Genomic DNA, 16,821 nt, shown 5'->3' with positions numbered 1-16,821 from the left:
TCAGCTGGCTATAATCTAGTGGCCAATCTTGGTGTCTATTGGCCCATCACTTGTATATCTTGGTCAGTCCTTGCATGATAGCTCTATGAATTTGAGAGTGGTTACATTTATCCAGGCACATCCCTCTGCCTTTTACTAAAACAGAGGTCAGGGGGAATCCACTTTGTTATTGTTTCGATTCCGGATTGCCCCTTTAAGGGTGAGGAATGAGAATGCAGTTCATCTTTTTCAAAAATCAGTTTTATTTCAGTCGCAGCAGTAAAAATCTGCCAAACATACAAATACAAGTACTAACCTCCAATGAGGAGCAACAGTACTTTGATGCATTGCAAAAGTGAAGAAAATGATATTTACAAAACATTGCACTAAAATTAAGGAACCACAAGGATTGAGAAGTAACCAGTGATGCAGAATGATTTTCATGGTCTCATCACAAAATACCATTTTGGAGTGATGCAAGGTTGCATTAGCAGAACAATAGAGCAACCATGTAAAGCAGAAAGATATTACATTTCATCCCAACAAAAGAGATTGTGCTGAAATCAATGACTCCGATGATACGTTACATTTTCTAACCAACTCTGTGGCATTACTTTCAGCATCCTATTTCAAAATGTGACAGACTACTTATTAAGCAGTTAAACCATCCTGTACATATCTAATAGGCTAGGTTACCTCAAAAGGTTTGTACTTATATAGCCTCTTTACACTCTTTTACTTCGCTCCACTGCTTGCCCAAACATTTGGGACACATAATTCAATGGTCTAAATTCAATCTAATGTCACAGGCGTCAACCCTTAACAAAAGACTGTTCTGTTCTGTCCAGATCATTCAACAGGATCTGTCTGGTTCTAGCCAGACAGCAGACTGAGCGGTGTTCTGTTTCACGCCAGTGCTGCTGCATTTTGACCTGAGAACAAACTGTCTCTTCGATTTTCAAAAGAGGTTTCCCTTTTCCCGTAACTCCTTAACCTGAGGAAAGATACAGTCCGTCTCATGTAAAGCCAACGAATGGCTGATGTTTGTAGTTACTGTATTTTGGCTTCTTGTCGCACAGACTTCAGATGAGTTAAACAGAAAGGTCACCGGGGGAACCATGCAATACATTCAGATGAGTTAAACAGAAAGGTCACCGGGGGAACCATGCAATACATTCAGATGCATCATGCTAAGGCAACGCCACAGCGTCAGCGAGTGGGAGATGTTGCCTTTTCTTTTGCAGATCTGATTTAGACCTAATATGAATTTTCTCTGAAGCTAATTCATTACTCCACACATCTGTTCCAACACTCTCTTTCAGACAGAAAAACACAGATGTCTAACAGGGCTATCCTATACATCTACTGTATACTAGATGCACTCCCATACCTGACCTAGCACAGCCAAAGGGTCAGGGGACGTGAGTAGCATTGTTTTCTCTGGTAAGCCCTTAACACCCAACTGCCGCACTTCAATATGAAAAAGAAAGCAGAAAAGGCTATGAATTCCAAAGCTCATAAAATCACCCTCTCTCATTAACGTTGATTGATACACATCCCATTGCTATAGCAGGGGGTCAGCCCATGATAATGTTTTCTTAGATATTAAATGCACTATTTCTCAATGAGCATCCCTGACATTCACATTTGTACACAACCATCACCAGATTCACCGGATGGTCTACACATGGAGTGAAATTAGTCCTCCTCCACATGTTGTGTCGTATTCTTTCCCTTTTTGTGACACGTGTGTGTGTGTGTGTGTGTGTGTGTGTGTGTGTGTGTGTGTGTGTGTGTGTGTGTGTGTGTGTGTGTGTGTGTGTGTGTGTGTGTGTGTGTGTGTGTGTGTGTTATAAGCAGGGCAATAAGGACACAGTTCAGTCTTTGGAGCTCATCCCTTCTCCTTGTAGGCCTTTAACAGGGGGGTGATTTGGGGGCAGAGGGAGGTCAGGCTAGGGGAGTGTTTTGATCCTCTGAGGTTCAAATGTCATGGTCCATTCCCAGTCCAGTGGGGTGGTCAGTGCTCAGGCTCCTGGTGTACCAGCCTGATGGCCCATCAGGGGGTCTCCCCCCTCCCCTACCATACCATCCTGGGTGGGGGTCTGCTTCTCGGCCGTGATGACGATGGTGTTTTCATCCAGCAACTCACAGGTTGGGTTGGAGAAGGCCGACAGGGGCAGGGTGATCCTCTGCATCTCCCGCTCATACACACGCTGGTCATGCTGCTGCTTCAGGTCCCGACCTCTGCAGCAAACAACACATAGACAGAACAGGTTAGGTGGACTGTGGTACCAGGGGCGGAGCCAGAGGGGTGTCCGGGGTGGCACTGGACACCACTGACATCGGATTGGCCACCCCGGGTGCCACACCAAAATGTCATTCCCTACTGGCAGTTTGATGCTGATTGACATCTCATTTCCCCTCTTGTTGAAAGAAGCAATTATTTAGACGTTTTCAAATCGAGGACGAGGAGGAGAGAATATTAACGTTGGTTGCGAGATACAGAAGAAGAACAAACAGAAGAAGAAGAGAACATTTTCACAGATCCACTAGCTCTTTTCGCGATTGGTGAAAGCATCATATTTGAAGTAAGTTAAGGTTCAGCGTCGGGTTTAGGTTTCCTGAACAACTTTTACGAAAGTTGAGTCGCTGTGTAAGTTAATGGAGCCAAAGGTCTAACGTTAACAGACAGTTCATAAGATAAGAGAGATTGGTTCCCAATTTAGCCTAACATTATGTTTACATCTGGGCTAGTAATACACGCATATACAGTGCAGTGTCGTAAGCTACAGTATACAAATATTTAGCTAATGTGGGATAACTAGTAGGTTACAGCTGTCAGTGTTCAGCAAGTTAACATTCAGCCATTTGAAATCCATTAACTCAGATTTTCGTACTTGAACTCAAAACAAACAATTGTTATTATCAATCTGTTAACGTTACTCAAAAGATTACCACAATTTGCAGATAGCCTGTTTGCTATCATAAAGGTGTAAGAAATTTTAGCTAGCTAAGTTACTTACTGCAGAGTAGGGCTAGCCATGATCTAACTAGTAACTTACTGCAGAGTAGTGCCAGCCATGATCTAACTAGTAACTTACTGCAGAGTAGGGCCAGCCATGATCTAACTAGTAACTTACTGCAGAGTAGTCCTAGCCATGATCTAACTAGTAACTTACTGGAGAGTAGGGCTATCCATGATCTAACTAGTAACTTACTGCAGAGTAGGGCTAGCCATGATCTAACTAGTAACTTACTGGAGAGTAGGGCTAGCCATGATCTAACTAGTAACTTACTGGAGAGTAGGGCCAGCCATGATCTAACTAGTAACTTACTGCAGAGTAGTCCTAGCCATGATCTAACTAGTAACTTACTGCAGAGTAGGGCTATCCATGATCTAACTAGTAACTTACTGGAGAGTAGGGCTAGCCATGATATAACTAGTAACTTACTGCAGAGTAGGGCCAGCCATGATCTAACTAGTAACTTACTGCAGAGTAGTCCTAGCCATGATCTAACTAGTAACTTACTGCAGAGTAGGGCTAGCCATGATCTAACTAGTAACTTACTGCAGAGTAGTGCCAGCCATGATCTAACTAGTAACTTACTGCAGAGTAGTCCTAGCCATGATCTAACTAGTAACTTACTGCAGAGTAGTCCTAGCCATGATCTAACTAGTACCTTACTGGAGAGTAGGGCCAGCCATGATCTAACTAGTAACTTACTGGAGAGTAGGGCCAGCCATGATCTAACTAGTAACTTACTGCAGAGTAGTCCTAGCCATGATCTAACTAGTAACTTACTGCAGAGTAGTGCCAGCCATGATCTAACTAGTAACTTACTGCAGAGTAGGGCCAGCCATGATCTAACTAGTAACTTAGGCCGGTAGTTGATTTTAACGTACAGTTATGATAAAGGGGATTTATAATTGAGATTGAGATTGGACTAAAATGTGGGTAATTGGATGCTTATATGTAACCATAGACTGTCTTATTTTTGCATTGGGTCAATTAAACATGAAAAGAAAGGGAGAGATCAGACTTTTTTTTAAAGAGGCAGAAACAGGCAGATCAGGTGCAAATAGACCCCAGCCTTTGCATCACCACCGGACCCCAGAGCAGCTCCCTACCTGAGGCTAGTCAGAGTCAGTGTGGTCAGACTTCACAAGGACCTAGTCTACCAACACCAGGTCAGAGCATCCACCAGACAGTCAGTCACATGCCCAGTTCAGAATTTAAGTTTAGCTTCAGCTTTTAATAGATGATTTTGTCAGATTAAGCCTCACTTTAAAATGTTGGTTGTTGATTCATGTGTGTTCTTGTTTGATGGCTGTGGTATTTTTATTTTGATTATACACTAATGGTTCTTGTGTTATTTTAATGTAATAGATGTATCAAGCTCACAGATTACTGCACCTGTACATAGCCCACCTATAATTTAGCCCTATCAACTACCTCTTTCCCAACTGTATTTAATTTATTTATTTATTTTGCTCCTTTGCACCCCATTATTTTTATTTATACTTTGCACATTCTTCCATTGCAAAGCTACCATTCCAGTGTTTTACTTGCTATATTGTATTTACCTTGCCACCAAGGCCTTTTTTTGCCTTTACCTCCCTTCTCACCTCATTTGCTCACATTGTATATAGACTTGTTTATACTTTATTATTGACTGTATGTTTGTTTTACTCCATGTGTAACTCTGTGTTGTTGTATCTGTCGAACTGCTTTGCTTTATCTTGGCCAGGTCGCAATTGTAAATGAGAACTTGTTCTCAACTTGCCTACCTGGTTAAATAAAGGTAAAATAAATAAAAATAAAAAAAAATCAAGGGATGACACAGAGACCTCTGACTCTGAGCAGGACAGTGAGCCAGAGCTGCCAGGAGATGTCATCGAGCCCCTCCCAACTGCATCAAACACCAGATATGCTGTTCCAAAAGGACCCAATGGTAGGCCAGGCCTATACTTTAAACTACACCCAATGGTAGGCCAGGCCTATACTTTAAACTACACCCAATGGTAGGCCAGGCCTATACTTTAAACTACACCCAATGGTAGGCCAGTCCTATACCTTAAACTACACCCAATGGTAGGCCAGGTCTATACCTTAAACTACACCCAATGGTAGGCCAGTCCTATACCTTAAACTACACCCAATGGTAGGCCAGTCCTATACCTTAAACTACACCCAATGGTAGGCCAGTCCTATACCTTAAACTACACCCAATGGTAGGCCAGGCCTATACTTTAAACTACACCCAATGGTAGGCCAGTCCTATACCTTAAACTACACTCAATGGTAGGCCAGGCCTATACTTTAAACTACACCCAATGGTAGGCCAGGCCTATACTTTAAACTACACCCAATGGTAGGCCAGGTCTATACTTTAAACTACACCCAATGGTAGGCCAGGCCTATACTTTAAACTACACATTTTAGTTAGCAGCTGTTAGTATCTAATCTTGTGGATCCCTTTCCATAGAGATATGACACATTATTTAACGTGTATTTCAGACATTTCAAGATCCAGAGAAGAGGGTCCAGCCGTGTTTGAAAACATTTCCCAGAACTCAGCATGGTACTAGGAAAGGGGCTTTCAACAGAGCCTGGTATAAGGACAATTCATGGCTTAAATATTCTGTAAGTCAAGATTAAACTTATTGTTTTACCTGTAGGCATTTTTCTCTGCCCAATGCACCTGAATCTGCCTTCACATCACAGTCATGTTTCTCTGCCCAACACACCTGAATCTGCCTTCACATCACAGTCATGTTTCTCTGCCCAATGCACCTGAATCTGCCTTCACATCACAGTCATGTTTCTCTGCCCAATGCACCTGAATCTGCCTTCACATCACAGTCATGTTTCTCTGCCCAATACACCTGAATCTGCCTTCACATCACAGTCATGTTTCTCTGCCCAATGCACCTGAATCTGCCTTCACATCACAGTCATGTTTCTCTGCCCAATTCACCTGAATCTGCCTTCACATCACAGTCATGTTTCTCTGCCCAATGCACCTGAATCTGCCTTCACATCACAGTCATGTTTCTCTGCCCAATGCACCTGAATCTGCCTTCACATCACAGTCATGTTTCTCTGCCCAATACACCTGAATCTGCCTTCACATCACAGTCATGTTTCTCTGCCCAATACACCTGAATCTGCCTTCACATCACAGTCATGTTTCTCTGCCCAATACACCTGAATCTGCCTTCACATCACAGTCATGTTTCTCTGCCCAATGCACCTGAATCTGCCTTCACATCACAGTCAGGTTTTTGTAACTGGAAAAAGGCGCTGTTTAAAGATTCTGGGTTTAAGCTCCATTCGGAGGCAGAGCATCATATCAATGCTATGTATGCTTGGAATCACCATAAAAGGGATATTGACAGCAACTCATCAATGTTAGATGTCATAAATAAGGACTGGAAAAAGAAAGTGGAGGAAAACTGTACTTACATTAAAACAATTGCAGATGTGCTCCTATTAACTATCACTCAAAATATAGCACAGAGGTCATCGGGAGTCTGATGACTCTCACAACAAGGGTCATTTTTTGACAATCTTAGAAGAAATAGCAAAGCATGACCCTCTCATGGAGAAGAGGATGAATGCATGTGGCAATGCTAAGTACACAAGCCACCAAATCCAGAACAAAGTTATTGAGGGCTGAGCTGAGATGGTACAAAGTGAAATAATAAGAGAAGTAAAAGAAAGTTACGTTTTTAGTGTAATTGCAGATGAAACCAAAGATTTAAAGAAAAAATAACAAAAGTCTTTAGTTGTGAGGTACTATTACAACGGGGCCATCCACGAAAGATTTTTACACTTTCAGTCAGCTGAAAGATTAGATGTCTCACAAATTATAATTGATTGCCTTGATTAGGCCAATTCCAAAACTTTTCTTTGCTATTAGTTAACATAATATATATGAGCATAAATATGATAATCTAAATTTGTAATATTGATGGGCACAAATTATTTTTAAAGTCCATTTCTGCTTGATACCAGGTGTGTCAAATTGCAGTGTTTTTTTGTAAATAACATTTTTTGTAAATAAACTATGCAATTTATGTAACACACAAATGCTATCTTATTATATATATAGAATTTTCTGAAAATATTTTGGATGTTCAACACTTATAGACCCAGATTATATATGAATGAAAACAGAGTGATTCAAGTCTCTCCTGTGTGTCTGTGTGTGTGTGTGTGTGTGAGAGAGAGAGAGAAAGAAATTGAGCTGCAGTTCTGAGGTAGAGACACTGACTATCCATAGTATGTTATAGAATTCTAGTGAAGTAACCCTTTATATGAAGTAACCCTTTTGGACCACACTATCTGCCACATTGAAGAACTCCGCGTTACGTGAATTATCACTTCTACCTCCAATCAGTAATCATACGATTAATTCATGCTCCTTAGATGCCATGTTAGGATTACACACTCATTTTCTGTCATGGTCTATGGACCCCCTGAAGTAGCCTTGGCCACCCCATGTATAAAACTCTAGTTCCGCCACTGTGTGGTACTGATCATAGTGTTGGGGCAGATTATATACACACATGGGGTTGACAGTTGCTATTTCACACTGCAGTTTGCAGAACTAATGTCTTTAACCTCAGGAAAACACAGCTTTAAATCAGAGAGGCTCATCATAGCGTGCCTCAGCAACTTATTTTGGCCTGGATAATCTTTCAAAACACTTGGGAGAGCCATCTTGGGTCCTGATTTTTATTCATGACAAGAACGAGAGGTAGTGTCCCATGCTCAGTCTCATATCATTGGATGAGGCTATTTTTAAGTGTCCCAAGCTGAGTCTCATATCATTGGAAGAGGGTATTTTTAACAGTGTCCATTAATCTTGAGGTAGCAGAAATGACAGGGGCGGTTCAAGGCAGTATCTGGTCTGGTACAGGGAAGGGAATGTTTTGATGGAGACTGGGGGTAGGTGGTGGCAGGCATGCTGCAGTATGAGCTAAGCCAGTCTAGGCAGTATGAGCAAACCCAGTCCAGGCAGGTGACTGGAGTTGTCTCAAATGGCACCCTATTCCCTATATAGGGCTCTGGTAAAAAGTAGTGCACTATGTTGGGAATTGAGTGCCATTCGGGACACAATCTGAGGGTGTTGTGAGGTCTGCTATCTGCTGAGCCCCAGCCGGCACAGGGAACATGCCATACTGTTGGCCAGGAGCCTCTTCCTGCCCCCTGCTTCTATGCGACACTACGCCCCACTACAGCACTGATTCTACACATTGGGTCTGCGTTATGTCATTTTAGGAATCAGCAAATCCTCCTAACCTTTGCTATTTACTTATTGTGCGGCTATCCTTCCAAATCTTGTCTCGTTGACTCGACACGCCTGGGTTTCAGAGGCTGTACCTTTTCCCTAAACCTGATATTACTGCATGAGAAAGAAAAAGGCTAAAACTCTGTATGTACATATGATTGGAAATTGATCTAATCAACACATACACATATCATTGGTGGCATGGATTCACCATCAATATGTGATATTGCATGTTTACTATACATGTAGGAGGCTAAGCAAGCATCACATTACACCCCCCCCCCCCCCCCCCCTCTCTCTACTCTTTCAGAATCAAACGTGGGTGCCTAAAATACCCAGACCACAGGCATTCTCTTCCCCTGTTTTTCCATTCCGTTTCTTGTTTTCACGTTGTTGTTGTCTTTGTGGCAGTTGGTCTCATTACATCCGAGTGACACTGCTCTACATCCTGGTAACATTCTGTGCCCACTGCCCACACATGCCCTCCCTCCACCCACTGGCATTCCGCCAAAGAGGTTCCAAGCACTCAGAGCTGCTGCCTTCATCATGAACACGACAAGTCTAAACTTGCCTGTGCAACGCTACATTCCAGTTTTGAACACCACTGTCTCTCTCACAGTAGAACAAAGCATCTGTTGCAAATCGATGAAACATTGTGTTCCTACTCTCCGGAGAGGCACCATTTAGTCTTGTGGTGCACGCCATGTACTCTAGTTCTTATGTCACTCACACATACCACGTGATACAACCTAACAAAGTAGTAAAACATAGCTAGGGTTGTAATGTCTCTCCAGTTGTAGCACCTAATGTAGCATAGTGGCTGATACTGACCTCTTGTAGAAGTATCCGAAGGTGATGCCCACCCCGAGGAGGATGATAATGGACATCATGAGGATGCCAACCACATAGCCTGAAAGAGACATGACAAACCGGCTCTGGTTACCAAATTGAATTCACAAAAGTTTATATACAGTATGTATTTGAAAATGTGCATATCAGTGCAGTTCACTTGCACTGAGGTAAATAATGCTGTTATGACTATGAGAATATTTTGAATCCTTTATAACTCATGACCATTTATATCCATCTCATTGTACCAAGCCGAGCTGCATCAAGCTGGCCCGTTCTTTTTAATACTGTCCCTTTAGGCTCACATGTTATGGCCCTATGGCATCGCCCCTTTCCCCTATGGCTCAGCAATGAGATCAGGACATACCAAGAGTGCCCAGGTCCTTCTTCTTCTTGGGTCCTGTGCGTACCCTCTGGATGATGCCCATGACTGGCTGGACCGCATTACCCCCTCCCTGGGCAAGCCCAGACTTGGCCGGCTCAAAGATCTCTGTCTGTGCTGTGGTGAGGGGGCCTGCTTCTGCCTCTGTAGGGGCTTCGTCTGTGGAGACAATATGATCAACATCTAGTCCCCAAACACTGACCAACCGCCATGTAAGTTTGCTTTCTGTTTTTTCCGATGTTGTATTTGGGTTTCTGTACTTTAGGACACATGATAGTAATAGTTTTAACTCTATTTCTTGTTTAATGATTCACATTTCCCAGGCCGGCCAGAAGAGGCTCTTTACGTGCTTTATTGTAGAATCAACATTGAGATAAAATAAATGAGTGAATGGAGGAGGAAACTAATTTCCACTTGGTTCCATGTAGTAAATAGCATGGTTTTTAATCACTGCCTTGTTTGACATCAATAAAGTTGACACAGAGGCTATCCTCAGATGGGCAGGAGAGCTACTGGATTAGTCTAATTTGTTTACTTTGGAAGCAGTTCTATAAAGAAAATGCATAATCAAAAATGACAGCCATTTCACAGCACAATGGGGCAGAAGCGCACTACACGTGACGTGATCGCAGTCTCAATCGAAAAGGAAACTGCAGCTGCGGATGTCAACATCTGCTCTCCAAAAAAGGTGTTTACCAACTCTGCTGGAGTTAAAGAACATGAGGTCATAGCCAGCATTAGCCAATTGCCTGCTGTCTCCATGGGAAAGGTCTCATTTCCACCAATGGGTTGAGTAAGAGTTTCAGGCTTATACAGTGCCTTGCGAAAGTATTCGGCCCCCTTGAACTTTGCGACCTTTTGCCACATTTCAGGCTTCAAACATAAAGATATAAAACTGTATTTTTTTGTGAAGAATCAACAACAAGTGGAACACAATCAGGAAGTGGAGCGACATTTATTGGATATTTCAAACTTTTTTAACAAATCAAAACCTGAAAAATTGGGCGTGCAAAATTATTCAGCCCCTTTACTTTCAGTGCAGCAAACTCTCTCCAGAAGTTCAGTGAGGATCTCTGAATGATCCAATGTTGACCTAAATGACTAATGATGATAAATACAATCCACCTGTGTGTAATCAAGTCTCCGTATAAATGCACCTGCACTGTGATAGTCTCAGAGGTCCGTTAAAAGCACAGAGAGCATCATGAAGAACAAGGAACACACCAGGCAGGTCCGCGATACTGTTGTGAAGAAGTTTAAAGCCGGATTTGGATACAAAAAGATTTCCCAAGCTTTAAACATCCCAAGGAGCACTGTGCAAGCGATAATATTGAAATGGAAGGAGTATCAGACCACTGCAAATCTACCAAGACCTGGCCGTCCCTCTAAACTTTCAGCTCATACAAGGAGAAGACTGATCAGAGATGCAGCCAAGAGGCCCATGATCACTCTGGATGAACTGCAGAGATCTACAGCTGAGGTGGGAGACTCTGTCCATAGGACAACAATCAGTCGTATATTGCACAAATCTGGCCTTTATGGAAGAGTGGCAAGAAGAAAGCCATTTCTTAAAGATATCCATAAAAAGTGTCGTTTAAAGTTTGCCACAAGCCACCTGGGAGACACACCAAACATGTGGAAGAAGGTGCTCTGGTCAGATGAAACCAAAATTGAACTTTTTGGCAACAATGCAAAACGTTATGTTTGGCGTAAAAGCAACACAGCTGAACACACCATCCCCACTGTCAAACATGGTGGTGGCAGCATCATGGTTTGGGCCTGCTTTTCTTCAGCAGGGACAGGGAAGATGGTTAAAATTGATGGGAAGATGGATGGAGCCAAATACAGGACCATTCTGGAAGAAAACCTGATGGAGTCTGCAAAAGACCTGAGACTGGGACGGAGATTTGTCTTCCAACAAGACAATGATCCAAAACATAAAGCAAAATCTACAATGGAATGGTTTAAAAATAAACATATCCAGGTGTTAGAATGGCCAAGTCAAAGTTCAGACCTGAATCCAATCGAGAATCTGTGGAAAGAACTGAAAACTGCTGTTCACAAATGCTCTCCATCCAACCTCACTGAGCTCGAGCTGTTTTGCAAGGAGGAATGGGAAGAAATTTCAGTCTCTTGATGTGCAAAACTGATAGAGACATACCCCAAGCGACTTACAGCTGTAATCGCAGCAAAAGGTGGCGCTACAAAGTATTAACTTAAGGGGGCTGAATAATTTTGCACGCCCAATTCTTCAGTTTTTGATTTGTTAAAAAAGTTTGAAATATCCAATAAATGTCGTTCCACTTCATGATTGTGTCCCACTTGTTGTTGATTCTTCACAAAAAAATACAGTTTTATATCTTTATGTTTGAAGCCTGAAATGTGGCAAAAGGTCGCAAAGTTCAAGGGGGCCGAATACTTTCGCAAGGCACTGTACCTAACTTTAGGCAGCCGCCTACCTAACAAGCTATGGCTCTTTAAAATGTAGCATCTGCAGGTTCCTTAAGGACAGGGCCCTTGTTATTGTTTGACATGTATTGTCTTCCCAGACAATGAGAGGTCAAAGATCAAACCCCCAGGAAACAGCCTCATGGTGGATTGACTCTTCTCTCACAGCTGTTCACATGGGAGAAGAAACTTCTCCAGATATGCCTAATCAGCAGGGTTATTAAAAATAAAATGCAGCAGTTTGTGTTTAAATGCATAACCATAAAAAAATAACTACAGATATCTCTCGTCTAAAAATCTTCAGCTAAAGATCTCTAGTTTCCTTTTTTAAAATGTATTCTTTATTTAACTAGGCAAGTCAGTTTAGAACTTGCCTCCTAGAACTTGAGAAGAAATACATTCTAGGTTCCCGAGAAAGAAAGACACGCCTCCCATTAGTTTACTTGGTTCTCAAGGCCAACTCTTAGGGGGACATTCCCACCATAACACTTCTAGAGCCTCGCACCTTAATAATAATATTCACAGGGTTAGTTCGGAGAAAAACATTTACATTTCACCTCTTTAAAGTTAGCTATTTCTCAACTACAGTGACTTTCCTTTCCGAGAACTGCTTTGGGAATACATTTAGGGAAGGGCAGAGGAAGTAGCCCCCCCTCCTCATCCAATAATGTGTTTTTACCCAGCCCTGACCTACATTTCAATGTGTGGATAATATATATATTCCCTCTGCCAGGTATATGTTTATTTCTATTAGACCGATTATTACTTTTTTTATGACTGGGAAGCTAAATACCTTTGCAGGTGTCAATGGCACATGACTGTCTCTGTGCCTCAGCATCTGGGCCAGTCACGTAGCACCAGGGCTTCTCAGATGAGTCTGGGTTACGGCAGTAGTTATGTTCCCCAATACCTACAGAGCATGAAGAAAAGGACATCAACATCCTCACTGTTCCTCACGGGTGGAAAAACCCTCACGGTATAATTCATTACAAGCTTGCATAATGAACACAAAGGGTATGAAATATACTGTACTACTGAAATGCATGCTCTGGCTCTGTATTTTGCCAACAATATTAAAATGCATCAACCCTGACCGTACTAATATAACCCACACAGAGAGACTAGAGCCTCGAGTTATACACTCATGTCAGGAACATCTATAACCAAACAAACATTTTTACCATCACAACAAATGTGCCATTTAAACCAGGGCACTTCTAGTGAACACTTCAGCAATGGTGGCCGGTGAGAACTTGTCAAATCAATGAACTATCAATTTGATGGTATATTACATGTTTGATTGTGTCATGAAATGACAATGTAATTTACCCATTTGTGAATCTCTATACGCCATAACATCATAGTCCCGGGTTGTGTTGGTCCAGTTCAGACAGGTTAGTCCTGTGTAGGACCTCTGTTGCTCCCCTCTGTACTCTACACCGTTGGATTTGATGCAGTCTGGGGACACATTGATTTATGGAAAAATTAACGTGTTCAGTTGAAATGAATAGCAAATAAAACATCAACATACTGTAAGTGCAGAATCTAGAAGTAACACATTCAACAAGGAATTGCCACGAAAGTGCTGTAATCGTACATTCATATTAATTATCAACAAAATGTATTCTTGAATCTCCTTGTTGTAAACAAATACATTTTAGAACTTGCATTTTCTTGGACTCAATTTCTCAGGTCCTAAGTCATAATGTAACCATACAATTCTTAACTGATAAAGTGAGTATATTGAGTATATAACAAAAACAAATAAACATTATATGTAATAATAAATAGACTAGTGTGAACAAAGGCATTGCTTTTCAGTCGTCGTAATAAGAGTATTGTGTTACCTTCAGCATTGGGTGTTCTGTCCGCTAAAGCAATGCTTAGCAAAACAAAGTGCAGCGAGAAAAACATTCCGTCGACAGGATGAATAAAAACGAAAAATGATCAGTGCACGAAAGGAAATAGATGGGTTATTTAAAAATAACAATATATTTTGTTGTGGAAGAGCCTATGCTGAATAATTCAGTCAAACTGCTCTCCTCTCTGCAGACGAGCCCTTCTTCTTGTCAAAGCAAGATCTGTTTTCTTCGTAAACAGCCTCTCTCTCTCGCTCTCTCGGACAAGGAACGCCCCTTTGCACTGCAGTACCGGGCAGCGGCAGCTGCGGCGCTCTGCCCTTTTCAATGTCCTAGACGTAGAGCCAAAAGTGCTCCACTCAGAAACTCGCTCCATCCATTGAGACCAAATTGACATGCTCAGATTGGTTACTCGGCACTGAATAGTACACCTTTTAATATCGTATCGTCATGTAGTTATACGATTTGAATAACTCACTGTTTCTCTTGATGTTTGAGCAGCTAAAATGTAGTTTGTATAAGTAAATAATATATGGTTCCTTTAGGATCTGTTGATTTGAATGAACTGTGTTAAATGAAAATGTTTTTAGATGGCCTTGTTATACTGATCCAACTGATCAATTGTATCATCCTTTTTTCTAATCTTCTTTTGATGGTAAGATTTAGGTGATCTCCTCCTTTGGCAGCACAGAGCAAAGCCAACCCACTGCCCCACCAACTACATTATCGGCTGCAGGAGACGTGGCAAAATGAATTGCAGAAAATGAAACAATGAGAAGCTCCTTAGAGTAACAGCATTGAAACACTTGTCCCTTGTTTGTTCCCCATTCAGCCTGCTGGCCCACTAGGCCCAATGGAACACATTACGGAACTCATAAATGATTTCCCCCCTGCCCTACTTCACCAGCATACAATATAGAGACTGCCCAGAGTCCTGACACCGTCCCACTGTATCTCTCAAAAAGCCTCTCTGCCTTCCTGAGCTGTCCAAAGATTACCCCAAAAGACTCACACTATAAAGTATGAGTGCTGGTAATAGACTTGACTTGCAACACTTAACATATTACCTCAATTATTACCCCCAAGTCATAAGACTCCTGAACATCTAATCAAATGGCTACCCAGACTATTTGCATTGCTGCTACTCTCTGTTATTATCTATGCATAGTCACTTTAATAACTACCTACATGTACATATTACCTCAATTACCTTGACTAACCGGTGCCCCCCGCACATTGACTCTGTACCGGTACCCCCTGTATATAGCCTCGCTATTGCTATTCTACTGCTGCTCTTTAATTATTTGTTAATTTTATTTTAAGTGTTATACTCATCTATTTTTACTTAACACTTATTTTTCTTAACTTCTTAAAACATTGTTGGTTAAGGGCTTGTAAGTAAGCATTTCACTAAGGTCTACCTACACCTGTTGTATTCGGCGAATGTGACAAATACAAAGCTATGCCCTTTGCTCCCTCCACACAACCTTCCTCCACCACCCACCCCCTCTCTCTCCGCCATGTTCTCCCTCAGCCTCGGTCCCTGACAGGACATCAGAAGGCCATGGGGACTGGAGGGGGCCGATGTTAAATGCTGCCCCCTCTCCCTGTACAGGCAGCTGGGTGCTCAAAGGAGAGAGGCCCCTGTCATTGTTGGCTGACCCCAGCAGGAGAGAGCCACAGGCCACTGGCAGAGCACGACTCATTCACTCAGCAGCCGCTTTTCAAACAAACGTCACCCTGCTTTCAAACAATTACCAATACAAACACTCTCCCTCTCTCTCGTACTCTCTATCCCATACTATAGTCACTCCGTCTTTCTTCCCCATGCCAATACAAATACTCTTCTCACACCCAGTTCTCTCTCTGGTTCATCTAAATACACACACTCTCTAATGCAGTATATTACTTCATTGTCAGTCCTAAAAAACAATCTCACACGGACAGACTTCGTATATTTATTAACTTTACATTGAGTTGACCCAAATCAAGTTGTGTTGATGATGAGTAAAGTGTGAATGTTCACTCTTATTATTTCCTTAACCAGAACTGCACTGACTGGCAGAATGTCAGTTAGAGAAGATCCCTTGTGACACTAATGGAACACTCAGCTCATAAAAGACTTGTTCCTGTCTGCAGTGTCTAATCATTTCATTACCTGGACATAGACTTAATGAAACCTCCAAGGCTGTATCCAGGTAAACCTTCGGTCTCAGGGAAATGGTAACAAAAGCTCTAATAAGGCCAGACGGACAGCCTCCAGGTTCCTATTAAACCCTCGCCAGAGTGCAGGAAGCACGTACGCACACACACACACACCTTCCAGAAAAGACCCAACTTTCCTTTTCTTAATTATGTATGGAAAGTTTCCAATGGAAAACCATTTGGACAGTTAAATAGGTCATTGTTAGACAGATGAGGGGGAAAAAACACTGAAATAAGAAAATGGGAAATTGTTGTTTATAAGATTAGGCGAGTCATGTTTTTATTATTAATTTCATTATATGTATGTTCTAGTTCAGGAAGACTCAAGGACAGAAATCAGAACATGTTATCTGTCCATCTTTGTCTGGAACTAGCACAGAGTTCACAGATCTTTTTTTCTGTTTGTTTTAAAAGCACTTGAACCTCAGTGCCGGGTGTCACAGTGGGTAAGTCGGCAGACCTACCTTTAAGTGTTCTGGTACTGTTCCTACTCCAAGCCTGCTGTGGTTTGCTCTCAGACACATAAATCCTATAGGATTATCTCTCATTTCTAAGACGTGTCTGAGGAACACGTACTGCATAATTCCCACGTATGAGTCATTAAGTGGTTACAAAGTAAGTGAATAGGGAACTGGTAAAGAAACTGGCTAACATGTCACCCAGTTGCCCTTAGACCTGTATGTTAACATTGTAATTAACACAGGAGGGGAAAAAATGACCAGTTCAGAAACAGTCCTACTTTATAATGGCTGCTCCAACAGTCTACAAGGACATATTAGAAAGGTCATTCAGGCCCAATGT

The 16,821-nt window shown here is 42.0% G+C and overlaps 1 protein-coding gene across 1 annotated transcript; it reads right to left on the bottom strand.

Moving 5' to 3' along the window:
- Positions 1–218: 218 nt before the first annotated feature.
- LOC110525729 (phosphoinositide-3-kinase-interacting protein 1) lies at positions 219–14,239 on the bottom strand. Its single transcript, XM_021606127.3, has 6 exons — positions 13,804–14,239; positions 13,286–13,414; positions 12,750–12,866; positions 9,494–9,667; positions 9,109–9,187; positions 219–2,223 (listed from the first exon to the last, which is right to left on the bottom strand). The coding sequence occupies exons 1-6, from the start codon at positions 13,868–13,870 to the stop codon at positions 2,004–2,006; spliced, it is 786 nt and encodes a 261-aa protein (XP_021461802.2). The 5' UTR covers positions 13,871–14,239; the 3' UTR covers positions 219–2,003.
- Positions 14,240–16,821: the final 2,582 nt, after the last annotated feature.

This window comes from Oncorhynchus mykiss, chromosome 6, assembly GCF_057628025.1.
Source record: "Oncorhynchus mykiss isolate SJ-2025 chromosome 6, ASM5762802v1, whole genome shotgun sequence".
Taxonomy (NCBI): domain Eukaryota; kingdom Metazoa; phylum Chordata; class Actinopteri; order Salmoniformes; family Salmonidae; genus Oncorhynchus; species Oncorhynchus mykiss.
Note: the sequence above shows the minus strand (reverse complement) of the source record. Positions and strands in the feature narration are given on the sequence as shown.